We start from the raw sequence: 13,986 nt of genomic DNA, 5'->3' as shown, positions 1-13,986 counted from the left end.
TGTCATCAGCATTAAATTAAATGAAATATTATTGTATTATTATTATTATTATTATTATTTTATTTAGTTCAGTTAATTGCACAGCCATAATGAAGTTTTGCCTGTGCCTAAATTACACGGGCACAAAATGTCAAGCATCATTAATTGATTATTTTAATTGTATTGTATGGTAATACTTTTTATTTTATTGTGTTCTTGATAAGATTAGATAAGACTATTTTCTCTCCAATTTGCGTAATCAGGGGCATGATGAAAAAAGACCTCAATACAGTATTCATTACATTCCACTGACTGAGAGCTACACAGTTCACAGAGAAGAAAAGTGCTTTACACATACTGACATCCATAGTAATGCATACAAACTTAAATTAACTTGAAGCCTGTAACGATAATCAATAAATCAATTAATGTATGATAACTTTTAACAAGCTCGGTAACTTTTCTAGCCACGATAAATTCTATTTGCATGCTTGTTTGTTTTCCTCGCTCCCTCTCGCTCTCAAAGAGGGTGAATGTTACAAGGTTTCTATCGCTCTCTGACTTATCTCGTTTAACAAGGGTAATGACGCTTGAACCAACGTGCGCTGTGTTTATCGACACAGCGGATGAGTGCAGAAAGCGAGGCTGTCTGTGTGGCTAAACATGAAGCCGCAACACAAGCTAGCACCGCTGTCAGAACGGTGTTGGCGGCAAGGTGGGGCATTTAAGGGCCGTGACCCCCCAGCGGCCACTGGTGCCCCACCCCCCAGCACAGGCCATTATTATTACTATTTTAAAATGATTTTGTTTGGCGCATTTCTATGGAGTAAGAAAGCTTTCAAAAATATATGTGCACATAGAATAGAAATCCGTGCGTATTTGGGAAATCCGTGCATATTTGGCTGTAGTTGCGCATAAAATAAATATTTGTAAACTCTCAAATGAGTCCAGTCGTACATAAAATATATTGTGCGTATTTTATCCATCAGAATACGAATTGAAAAGTTACGACGTCAAGAATTACAATTACGAAATGAAAATTTATGATTATGCTTTCATCAGTACGATTACGAATTTACAGACGGAATTTTACAAAAATACGTCATCACTTCACAGACATTATTTATCGAGCAGAAGAAACATCGATCAAGATCAAGACTGCGCATGCTTAAGTTTGTAGCAGAGGGTAAAAACAGAGTAATAGCACAAGAAGCTACAACAGCGACCAACAAGTGGGTTAATTAAAATTTATTGTAAAAATGTCTTGTCTTGCCACATTGAATTCGGGAAATGAACGCTGCTGTGGAATATTGTGTAGAAACACCTCCTCTGAACGGGAAATTGCACCTATATGTTAGATAACAAACTGGAGCCAGTTGGCAACATCAGACGTAACGTTATCCCAGGGCTAATTAGTAAATATCAGCATTCTCTGCATGTTCAGACTAAAACATTCATGGCTACAGCCACAGCGAGCATCAGTCAGTCTTAACCTTCATTTCAGCTTCATTTCTCGCATGAAATGCCACCAAAAGTTCCTCGGAACGCTGAAATGTCCCAGTTCTATTTCATTTCAGTGAACCTGTAACCACGTGACTACAACCCTCGGGTCAGGAGCATTATGCCAAATTAAACACACCTGTGGGTGCGCGCTACACCTATATGAATGGCGCGCGTGCACACACTCACCCTCTTTCTATCCTCCTGGTCGTTGAGAGCTTATGCCGCGCGGCTTGAGATTTTCGCCATTTTGTTCACGGATCATCGCTGATTTGGGCTGCTCCTTGTTGTAGTACCCCCCTGGCGTTCCGTGTCAATTTTGTTGCAGTTTGGTGAGTGTATCGCTCCCGTTTGCCGGTTGCAACCTTTGCTATCTAGCCGGCTTGTGCATTTGTTATGCTAACTTAGCTCTGTTTGTAGTGCCGTGAGAGCGCGCTTCGCCGCCTCCTGGCTTGGAGAGGTATTGCAGCTTTCTGCTGAGGTCTGCTCTCCTTAGTGCTTGTATTTTTCTATATTATAATATTATGATATAATATACGTGCACATAAACTTCTTTTTCATTTGTTTGTGCAACAGGGGACTTCACTCTCCTAGTGTGAATCTCCTGTGTCGAAATGGCTTCGGAGGTGGATAGTGACCACATGGATTGTGTTACTGTTATGGAGACGCTGCCACCTGGTCAGGAGGTGGATTCTCCTCCCCCCCGTAAAGCGACGCGGAAGTCTGGTGGTAAACGGGCACATGACCACGTTTATGACCCCAGGGTAGATCATCTCCAGAAACAACTGGAGGCTATGCGTAAGACCATTGACACCATGGCTGCTGCACAACAGCGGCTGCTGGAGAATCAAGCCCCTCTGCGTGGGTTTTCTCATCCTGATGCCGTTTCACTGGCCGCTTCGGGTAACTTGGGTAAGACCGGCAGCTCAGGCTGCGGCTCCTCTGCTTTGTTGGACGGTTACGAGGAGGAGCAGGTTATGTTGGATGATGTTGCTGGAGAAGGACCGTCATCTGAGATGGGTGACTTCTCTATTAAAGCCCTGCTCACACGAGCGGCCGCTGCTGCAGGTCTTCCTGCTCCTCCATCTCCACCCAAGGCTTCTGCATTAGATCGGGGTTCGGGCCGCCAGGGCTATGCCCTTTTGCCCGTCTATTTGGATTTTGTGTCCCGTCTCCACGAGTCGTGGGCTCGGCCAAGAGAAGCTTTGCTTCCCCGCTCTGCACTAAGTGTGCTTCACAATGCTGCTGAGCATGGGTTGGATGGGACCCTACAGGTGGAACCTTCATTTGCACTCCTGGCTGGGGCATCCCCTTCGGGCCGGGTCGCCCGTCATCCCAATAAGAAGTGCAGGGCTACTGATGGCTTTGTGGCGAAAGCCTATCAGTCTACTGCCATGGCTGCTAGACTGGCAAACACCAGTGCTCTACTTCTGGTGTATCTGGAGGGCCTGATCCGAGATCTGGATTCTAAGAGCCCATCTGAGCTCATGCCTGAAATGTCTAATATCATGGATATGGTGATTCAGGGAGCGAGTGCTCAGGCCAAGGTCCTGGGTAACTCCTTGGCCCATCTTACCATGGCCAGGCGCCACATTTGGTTGAGCCAGACTGCCTTGTCGGAGGCGGAACATGCTGCTGTTTTGGGAGCCAGCATTTCGCCTGGTCATGTGTTTGGTGCGGCTGCAGAGGCAGCCTTGGATGAAGCCCAAAAAGTGCGAATGCGCAGTCGAACCATGCGCAATCAGGGGCTCTTGAGGTCGCGTCCTCGGATGGCCCCAGAGAGACGTATTGGCCCACAAAGACCTCAGTCAGTGGTTCAAGGTTCCTCACAGGATTCTGGAGGTGGTAGACAGGCCTTTGTTCCCCGAATGGGCCGACAGAAGGTCCGTACTCGTTCTCGGGAGCGCGGTGCACAGGGTCCGCCCAAGTCTGCCCAGTGTTCCTGACTATGCGCTCCGGCTGGCGTCAAGTTTTTCAAGCACCCATCTCAGTGCTTGGCGCCAGTGTACTTCATGCCCATGGGTGCTAAAGACCCTGGAGTGCGGCTACCGTCTGCAATTCCGCCTCCACGCTCCACGCTTTCGGGGCATTTTATGGACAAAGGTGGGAGACAAGTCTCTTTCAGGAGTGCTTGCCAGCGAGATCTCGGCCTTACTCTCCAAAAAGGCTATACGTCCACTGGATCCACAGGAGGAAAATCAGGGGTTCTACTCCCGTATTTCCTTGTCCCAAAGCGCACAAGTGGTTTCCGCCCCATTCTCGACCTGAGGAGGTTAAACAAGTACCTCAAGGTTCTCCCGTTCAGGATGCTCAAACTGACAGCATTATTTCAGGCCATTCGAGCAGGCGACTGGTTCACGACTGTGGACCTACGCGATGCCTATTTTCATGTGCCCATTCATCCGGGTCATCGTCGCTACCTGCGGTTTGCATTCCGAGGTGTAGCTTACGAGTACAATGTGCTCCCGTTTGGCCTGTCACTGTCTCCTCGAACTTTCACAAAGTGCATCGATGCCGCACTCTCCCCACTCCGGAGGAGGGGTATCAGAGTGCTGAACTATTTGGACGATTGGCTGGTGTGCACTCCGTCCCCAAGCATGGCTCGCGAGCACACTACAGTCGTTCTCGACCATCTAACTTCTTTAGGTCTTCACCTGAATGCAGAGAAGAGCCGCCTTGTCCCGAGCACTTCGGTGGAGTATTTGGGGCTGGTCCTGAACTCAGTCACAATGACTGCCTGCCTGACACCAAAGCGGGTGACGGCCATCAGGGAGTGCATAGCAAGTTGCCTTGCTCGGTGCACTGTGACTGCTCTGCAATGCCAGAGGCTGCTAGGTCTTTTGACGGCAGGTTCCCAGGCGGTGCCTCTGGGTCTTCTGCACACACGACCACTTCAGAGGTGGTTTGTGTCCCAAAGGCTCTCCATGCCCAGGGACAGGTTGAGGAAGGTAACCCTGTCCCGCACGTGCCTCCAGACCCTCACGTGGTGGATGGGTTCCAGAGCTGTCGCAGACGGGGTTCCCCTAGGCTTTGGGGCAGCCCGAGTTACTGTAACTGCCGATGCATCCCAGATGGGTTGGGGAGCTGTGTGCGAAGGCAGGACTGCCCGAGGGACTTGGGACTCTGTACGACGGAGTTGGCACATCAATCTCCTCGAGATGGAGGCTGTTCGTTTGGCACTGCAGCACTTCCTCCCAGTGGTGAGGGGCAAGCAGGTGATGGTACGAACGGACAACACTGCAGTGGTGTCTTACATCAATCATCAGGGCGGTCTGAAGTCTCCGTCTTTGCACGCCAGAGCATGCCAGCTCCTTCTGTGGGCCCAGTCAGAGGCCATGCCTCTGAGAGCCTTCTACCTTCCCGGCCTCCTCAATGTTGCAGCGGATCTGCTGTCCAGAGGCGCTCCTCATCCCGGCGAGTGGCGCTTACACCCCCAGGTGGTGGATCAGATATGGTGCCGCTTCGGTCAGGCCTCAGTGGATCTATTTGCGACAGAGGACAACACTCATTGTCCCCTGTGGTTTTCGATGACCGGCCTACCAGGACCACTGGGGGTAGATGCCCTGAGCCAGAACTGGCCTCCAGGGGTGCTTTATGCTTTTCCTCCACTGCCTCTCCTTCCAGCTCTGCTTGGCAGGGTGAGGTTGTTCCAGGCACGAGTTCTCTTAGTGGCACCGAACTGGCCGCAGAGACCCTGGATGTCTGAGGTGTACGAGATGCTGGACGGGGAACCGTGGCGCCTCCCAACCAGAAAGGACTTGCTGTCCCAGGGACGGGCAAGATCTGGCACCCGCAGCCCGAAGTCCTGAATCTTCATGTATGGCCCTTGAACGGCAGCGCTGGCATGCTCTTGGGCTGAGCAGGGCTGTTGTTGACACCTTACAGGCCGCACGGGCACAGTCCACCCAACGCCTCTACGGGTGTAGGTGGAGCGTGTTTGCTGGGTGGTGCCACAGGACTGGTGTAGACCTTGTGTCCTGTGACATGACTCTGGTGTTGTCCTTCCTTCAGCACCTTTTGGATCAGGGGCGCTCGGAATCCACTTTACGTGGATATCTTGCTGCCATTTCTACGGCTCCTGAGCGGTGTGATGGGCTCACCCCTGGGTCGCATCCCCTTGCAACACAGTTTTTGAAGGGTGTTAGGAGGCGTTGCCCTTCCAGACGTCGTTTGCTCCCATCTTGGGATCTGCAGGTAGTCCTCGGGGCACTTTGCCTGCCTCCTTTTGAGCCTTTGTCTGACCTGGACCTGCGGGTCCTGAGTTTGAAAACGCTCTTTCTACTTGCCATATCATCGGCTAAGAGAGTGGGGGAGCTTGCTGCTCTTTCCGTTGGGACAGGGTGCCTGCGTTTTGGGGACAAGAATGGGGTGGTACATCTCCTGCCGAACCCCGCCTTCCTACCCAAGGTGTTGCTTAGGAATTATGTGGCTAAGCCTTTGGTCTTGGAGTCCTTCTATCCTCCACCTCACTCTTCTGAGGATGCTGAGAGGCTGCATGCACTTTGCCCCGTAAGGGCCCTAAAGGTTTATGTGGCTTGTACCAGCTTGCTTCGCTCAGTGGATAACCTTTTTGTGAGCTATGGCACATCCACGTTGGGCAGGCCTGTTACAAAACAGCGGCTGGCCCACTGGATAGTTGATCTCATTGCGATGGCTTATAATCACGCAGGGAAGCCTCCCCCGCATGGAGTGGTTGCTCACTCTACACGGGGAATGGCTGCATCTTGGGCACTGTTCAGGGGTGCACCTTTGGAGGAGGTGTGTAGTGCTGCTGGTTGGGCATCCTCCTCTACCTTTGCCAAGTTTTACAGGCTGAATTTGCCTGCTTCCACCATCCCCTCTGCTGTTTTAGGGGCTGTGATGGATGGGTGACACTTTGTGTTTGTTATTATGAGATTGCTTTATGTTTGCAATAAAGCTGCTCATGCACTTGCACTTGTGGTTGATGTGCTTACTTATTTATCAGATGGTGTGTCCTTGTGGGTTCCACCTCACCTTCCCTGTGACTGATTTGGCATACTGTTGTCACGTGGTTACAGGTTCACTGAAATGAAATAGAACGATTGTTTACGTATGTAAACACGGTTCTATGAATGAAAGTGAACCTGTAACCGTCCTGGTCACATGTCGGTGATTGGCTGGCTGGTTACGCCCAGTCGTCAGAAAGAGGGTGAGTGTGTGCACGCGCGCCATTCATATAGGTGTAGCGCGCACCCACAGGTGTGTTTAATTTGGCATAATGCTCCTGACCCGAGGGTTGTAGTCACGTGGTTACAGGTTCACTTTCATTCATAGAACCGTGTTTACATACGTAAACAATCGTTTACACCAAACACTACCAAACTGTCCTGGTTACAGACAGTGGGTTATATATGAGTTATAATGGGTTATAATTAACAAATCCATCCACGCCACTGTGATGTTATATTTCCTGGTGAATACTGTATACATACCAAGGTGTTGCCTGTAAACACTAACATTAATTGAAGCTGCATTAAACTGTAATGTGTAACATTTCATTGGCTGTGACGTGTGTAACTAGGACAGTTTGGTAGTGTTTGGTGTAAACTGGGACATTTCTGCATCCCGAGGAACTTTTGGTCGCATTTCATGCGAGAAATGCAGCTGAAATGAAGGTTAAGACTGACTGATGCTCGCTGTGGCTGTAGCCGTGAATGTTATAATCTAAACATACAGAGAACCCTGATATTTGATAATTAGCCCTGGGAGAACTTTACGTCTGATGTTAGCCAACTGGCTACCACTATGTTATGTAACATATTGTGTAGAAATACCTCCTTCTAATGGGAAATTGCACCTATATCACACAGCAGCGTTTGGTTCCCAAATTCAAGACATTTTTACAATAAATTTTAATTAACCCACTTCTTGATCGCTGTTGTAGCTCCTTGTGCTATTACTGTTTTTACCCTCTGCTACAAACGAGCATGCGCAGTCTTGATCTTGATCGATGTTTCTTCTGCTCGATAAATAATGTCTGTGAAGTGATGACGTATTTTTGACAGTAAAGTTCCATCTGTGAATTCGTATTCGTACTGATGAAAGCGTAATCGCAAATTTTAATTTCGTAATTGTAATTCTTGACGTCGTAATTTTTCAATTCATATTCTGATGGATAAAATACACACAGTATATTTTATGTACAACTGGACTCATTTGAGAGTTTACAAATATTTATTTTATGCGCAACTACAGCCAAATATGCATGGATTTCCCAAATACGCACGGATTTCTATTCTATGCGCACGAATATTTTTGAAAGCTTTCTTACTCCATACATTTCTCTTTGGACTGAGGGCACAAACTTTAGCGCCCAGACCAATGACATCACAGTCTCTGTTTATTTAGTGTAGTGTGATTGGACAACTGTTCTGTCACTCACGTCACGTCACGACAACCTGCTGCGTCAACTCATAGCAGTTTCACGATTAGCGGCTGCTAGCTACTTTAGCCTAAACCTCCCATGGATTTATAAAAAAAAAAAAAAAAAAACTCCACACAGGAAATGGCGAGGAGAGAGCCAAAGAGCGAACACACTGACAGACCTGCCGCCGGTGTTAGGGTTAGTATTTTGTGCTTGATCATTTTTATTTGTTACACGACATAGCGATATGGCACCTGTTATAGGAGCGTCTGGAACAGCGACCAGATCAAGTGGTTGAGCGCGTTCATGCGCTGCAGTAAAGAGCAACGTTTGTTACTTTAAACACCAGGTCTTGATGGGAACATGTGCGGGATACATTTGGATTATTTTTCAATGGGGAAATAATACGCCACGATAAAGAAGGTTTAACGCGACAATACAGCTCTGGCAGTTTTGTGTCTCTATGGGAGTGAATGGAAGCCGAGGACACGCCCCCCCATGCTTCCAGATGTGGCCCCGCCTTTATCAGTTAAACTGATCACCAGACAATCCGGAACACCGGGACCCAGAGCTCTCGCTGCCGCCACCGGGGCCAGGCCGAGGATAGAGTCTATCCGCCTTTGCCCGCTCATTTCTGGGCGTAAAAGTTTGTCAGGCAGAAGTCTACTTGGTGTCCCAGTGCTAATATGGACTGGTGTAACTTTCAGATTTAAGTAGCAAGTGGGATTAAGTTTTAGTTTTTACAACCAGCTCGTGCATTGGGCTCCCGGACCTCGTGTCACGGACCTGACTGGACCGGGATTTGAACCAGTTTCATTTCTTCATATTGGACAATAGACTTTTGGAGACAGAACCAGTGGGACAGTGGATAGAGGAAACACTCTGCTTCAGTCTCTGGAGAAGGTAAGAGGCTGGTTTTCATTAGTTTGCGGCAAATCTGAAGATGGAGCGTCACAGAGAAATAGTGTTCTAGTTAAATAGTGGGACACGTCTCAACAGTCACAAATGCAGTGAGCGCGCAAATGATGAGAAGAAATGTCTCAAACCCCAACAGCCGACATAAACCCATACTCTAGCGACACAACTAGCCTAGACCCCGGGAGAACCCAAAGTCCAATGAAATCCCACAAGACACCGACACGACACCAGGCAGGACAGTGGCTCCCTCACAGCAAAATAGCATCCTGTGTTGCGGGTTAATACGAACAATTAAATGACCAAAGTAACGAGGCCACAGCAGCAGCCACAGAGAGAGGGGCCACTATATACCAATGTAAGTCAGTGACTAAAATCACTTTTAAGGGCAATTTTGTTAGAGACTTAATAATCCATTTTATTTATTGCTTTTGTTGTATTTGGTTCAACAGTGCATTTTTGTTAACAAGTCTTTGCTGTGAGCCAGATACATTAGGCTAGTCCTATGTTAACAAGTCTGTTTTATTTAGGTCTGTTGTTTTCAGTTGTCTTACAGTTCCTGTGTTAAATGTTCTTTAGAAAGTAAAGTTTATTGATCTTTGAAAGGATGTATTTGCATTTTTATTTCATGGTCATTATAATAGTTGAAATTGGTTTCAAAATGTCAATATTATTGTTTATCGCAATAAATTCTTGGTCAATTAATCATCCAGCAAAATCTGTTATCGTTACAGGCCTATTAACTTGCACTTTATTCATTGCAATTAGTCAAACTTGCTCAAATCTTCAATATCACTCATGTTTCCTGCTTCTAACGCATCAAGTAAAAATTTCCACGTTCTTCAAATAAACCCCACCCGCAAATGTTAAAATCACCCGTCATTAGTTGTAATGTTAAGACTGACTGGTCTGTTTTATTTTTTTTTTACTTGAAACAGTTTTACACTTTTATTCAAATGGATCTAGGTCACAAGGTTCACAAATGTCAATGCATTGGCCTTGTTTTAAATGCCGTTTCCATCTTTATTCCCTGGAAGCTTGCAGTCTGGGATGTTTTGACTCTGTTGAAATAAAACTGCCACAAGCAAGACGAAATGGCAAACATCTGACTATGTATAGTGGTGTAAAATAATAATCCTGCTAACTATTGCTTCACAATTCACTACGGATGTGATTCTCGACAAAATCCAATATTTTAAGCTACATGAGGACTCTGGCTGCTGAGGGCTTGTTTTATTGGGTGTTATTAGACCATACAGTTATTCATTACGCCTTCCTCACCTCAATAAATATGTAATTCTCTGAGGTGGGAGGAACAAGAAGCAAGCAAGAAATATATGCAAGGGCAAGGATACATACAACTGAAATTACTAGGTATTTGTGTAGACTTTTTGTATTCAAGTGGATTTCAAAATATTAGTCACATAGACATAAAATTGCACTTTATTGCACTGTGAAATACTCCTGTGGGTATCTGTTTTTTCGGTTAGTGTACAAAATAAACACAAAACTAACAAATGTAGGCCTGGAAATATTTTTCAAAAATCTATTTCTTTTTAAAACCCCATTGTGTAACTTTTTATCTGACAAAAAAACTCGGTCAGGTTTGCACTTCCACAAACCTGACTTTGATTTGGCCTGGAGGAGGGCCTTGACTTTTAATAGTAAGGAAAGTAAGAGTAACGTTTTTTGAGCCTTAGTCACGATCTTATATCTATCACGATTTATCTAAACTAGTATTTTTAGATTGTTGTAGAAGGTAACTACTTTGAAACCCAAATTATTGATATATCCATAAAACTCTTCATTCATTATTATCCATTATTTATTTGGGGACAATGCATATTAACGAAAATCTGTATTGCACTACTTTAGTGCAATACATATTTTCATTAATATCTCTGTGGCAAAGAGGGCCTTTGTCCTTATTTCTTCACTTTTCATTTAATTTACATCTTAATAAGTCAACTAAACAGCTAAATAACACTATCCCGGGTTTGTTTTATTTAGTCTTTGTTTAGTTAAATTAATCACTATGCACACAGTTACTTTAAATTAATTTTATTTGGTTGTATCTACTCATTTTGTTAGCCATCTTACCACCTTACCTGTGACTCCACATGGTCTGGAGATAAAGAGGGGGTGTAACTATTGTCAGCCATATTTAAAGGCTCTGGGGGAGGTTTTGGGCCAGACCATGTGGAGGGAAGCCTCAGATTCAGTTCTTTTTAGTTTTATGGATTTGGTTTGTAGGATTTTGTTTCAGTGTTTCTAGTTTATTTGGAGCACTATTATTTAAAAGGGGATTTAGGCCCTCAGACAAGAATATTATATAGCACATCTAGAAACAGGGAAGTTATGTCCAACTAACCTGTGTGTTGGTGCGAACCCAGGGGGAGAGACTTCCTGTCTGGGTACCATAAAAGTGGAAGCAGTTTAGCCATTTGGGGTTAATCACCATCAGTGCAGCCGTGTGCACGTGGGGTATTTTCTTTTGTTTCATTAATTTCTGTTGCTTTTGCTTTTGCTTTAGTTATTTTTTTTGTAAATATGTATTTTCATTTTGCCCACAACTCAGTGATGGAAGAAATAAATTTGGTAAAGGGACATTTTTTTGTCGGCCTCCTTCTTCGACCACTTTGGCCAGCTTCCCCACAAATCTCAAACTATTAAAACTTCAAATCACAATGACATCGTGTTTGTCCATAGTCTCCTTGAGGTAACTCTAATTCGCAGCTTGTGCCCTTGCATTGCAGAGTGTGCAGTTTGACGTGCGGCCAGGTGTGTGTGTGTCTGGAGCGTCTCCGGAGAGTGTGTCCCGTCTGCTGCAAGAGCTGGCACAGTACGGAACTCACTATCTCCGCCTCAGCCACTTCTCCCTGCAGAGCGCCGACAAGAAGGGCCTCGTCTTCCAGGTACATCTCAAAAGCATGGAGAAGCATAGTCTGTCTTGATTTTTTGATTTAAATCACTGGTAAAACAAAATGTGGTAGTTTGTTAGTAACTTTTCAAGGGTTTTGTGAAAAAACAAAAAATACTGTGTGGCAATAAGATGACTGGTGTGTTTTTTTGTTTTTTTTTTCTTTTAAAGGGGCCAGACACCTACAGATGTATCAGATATTATGCGTCAATCAACAATTTACATTTTTTACATTTACATTTTTACAGCAATATTTATCTAAAACGATTTAATTACGACTTGATTTTCCATAGTATGTCTGCTTTTAAATGGTTGGCTCCAAGTTTGCAGATACATTTATTTATCAATCTAAAATGGGTCTACGGAAACAGTTTTTATATTTTCTATCATGTTGGTTTTCATTCTCAGGCGTTTACAGGTGGTCTGAGAAAGTACCTGCACTACTACAGAGCCTGTGTACTCAGCACCCCTCCCACTCTTAGCCTCCTCACCATAGGATTCCTCTTCCGCAAAGTGGGACACCAACTCAGGTAAAGACAAGTGCATGCTCCATTTACCCCTACAGCACCAAACACATGCACATTCCATGCATATGTTTGGTGCTGTAGGGGCTGAGGAGGAGTACTTAGTTGGCTAAACCAACTAAGTACTCCTCATCTTTATTTGATTTATATGTACATATATACAGAGACAAACTATAGAAAGTAGGCCAAAGGTCACGTGCCTTTTATGGTCAAGAGCACTGTCATATTATGCCTTTGCATAAAAACACACCCTCCACAAGAAAAGTTGGTTACATAGTTACATAGTGCTCCCTAAATTTCTTAAAAGTGAATGATTCATGTCAAATCTGAGCTCATTTGGACCAAACACCAGGGACTTGAATCTTTTTGCACACATGCAGCCAAAACGCTGGAGAATTTTTGATCCAATATGTCCGACTTCCTGTTCATCATAGACATATGTCCAATTCATCTTTTGGCTTGTCTTATTGTTCTCTATCACTGTCCCGAATTTTGTTTCCCTGTGACAAAGTTTGCTTGTATCCTCTTCCATAGGGGTTAAATTCTAGGCGGGACTGTTGAGCTTCGGTCATTGAGTGCGTATACATGCATCATCAGTATCCTGGTTATTAACCATATCCTGGGTATGTCAGTACAGCGTATACATGTGCACTGAGAAACCAGGACATATCATATCATATCTGTGTACATGATCAAATGGAGTATCCTGGTTTCTTGACATAATCATACAAATGCGCAAGTGCAAAAATTAACTTAAATCAATTTAATAAACCAGGAAAAATACAAACCATGATCTCCTTTAGCACAGGAAGCTCAGCGGTAAGGAGCTATGAGATATCCCACAAATCACTGCACAGATCAAACCGAACAGATTCTTCATTAAAATCTTCTGCATAAATATACTCAACTTTACAACATATAACATATAAACCATAACCACTATAGACCACCATTTGATCATATAATTCAGCTTTGATCACATTTGTTTACATTTTACAGAAACGAAACTTAAAACCACATGGCTAATTAGCATAAACTGTTAGAGCTGATAAACACAGCTGTCTCCTTGTGCCTCTGATGTGATCAGCTTCTCTTGGACTAAAAGGCTCGACTCAGTGGATTATGTGTGTTCTTTTTGTGACAGGAAGTGCTAATGATAGTAAGTCTGTTCTGTGCGTATATCATGTTGGATTTAGTTCATGTTTTAGCTTTTCAGAGATCATACACGTGCAGGTCAAACGAGTGCAGTTTGTACGTGTGCAGGTTTAGCGCAGCTTTTTATTTTACTCATTTATGGTCACTTTATTTATGTTGGTCACTTTATGTCACTATTGTTGCGGTGAAAAGACTGGAAAGTGTTTGTCTTTTGGACGCATGCGCACTCAACTTTATGTTGCAGTAACCGGGATACTGCGTGTACATGCCACAGTATCCTGGTTACTATCAGAATATACCAGCTACAGTATCCCGGTTTCTAATAACCGGGATACTGCCATAACCGGGTTACTGAAACTGGGGTACTGTGTATACATGCACCATGAAGAAACCAGGATACTCAAAAAACCTGATCATAACCGGGATACCAATGTGCATGTATATGCACTCACTGTCAGGATGTAATTTTATCGAATTTTTGCCATCCTGATTAGAGCCCGCCCGATATATCGGTTGGTCAATATTATCTGCCGATATGGGCAAAAGGAGACATATCAGCTATCGGCCGATATGTTTGCTGATAGGGGCCGATATTTCACGTGGGCATG

The 13,986-nt window shown here is 44.8% G+C and overlaps 1 protein-coding gene across 2 annotated transcripts in view; it reads left to right on the top strand.

Moving 5' to 3' along the window:
* tubgcp6 (tubulin, gamma complex associated protein 6) overlaps window positions 1-13,986 on the top strand; it is a 95,849-nt gene that overhangs the window by 4,654 nt on the left and 77,209 nt on the right. For both annotated transcript variants that reach the window (XM_020919144.2, XM_055155502.1), the window contains exons 5-6: window positions 11,536-11,694; window positions 12,108-12,229. In XM_020919144.2, the coding sequence (XP_020774803.2) occupies window positions 11,536-11,694; window positions 12,108-12,229 (281 nt within the window). The remainder of the gene's footprint in view (window positions 1-11,535; window positions 11,695-12,107; window positions 12,230-13,986) is intronic.

Source organism: Boleophthalmus pectinirostris, unplaced genomic scaffold, assembly GCF_026225935.1.
Source record: "Boleophthalmus pectinirostris isolate CB_2022bp ecotype Guang Dong unplaced genomic scaffold, ASM2622593v1 HiC_scaffold_2, whole genome shotgun sequence".
Lineage (NCBI taxonomy): Eukaryota > Metazoa > Chordata > Actinopteri > Gobiiformes > Gobiidae > Boleophthalmus > Boleophthalmus pectinirostris.
This window is presented reverse-complemented; position numbering and strand designations above follow the sequence as displayed.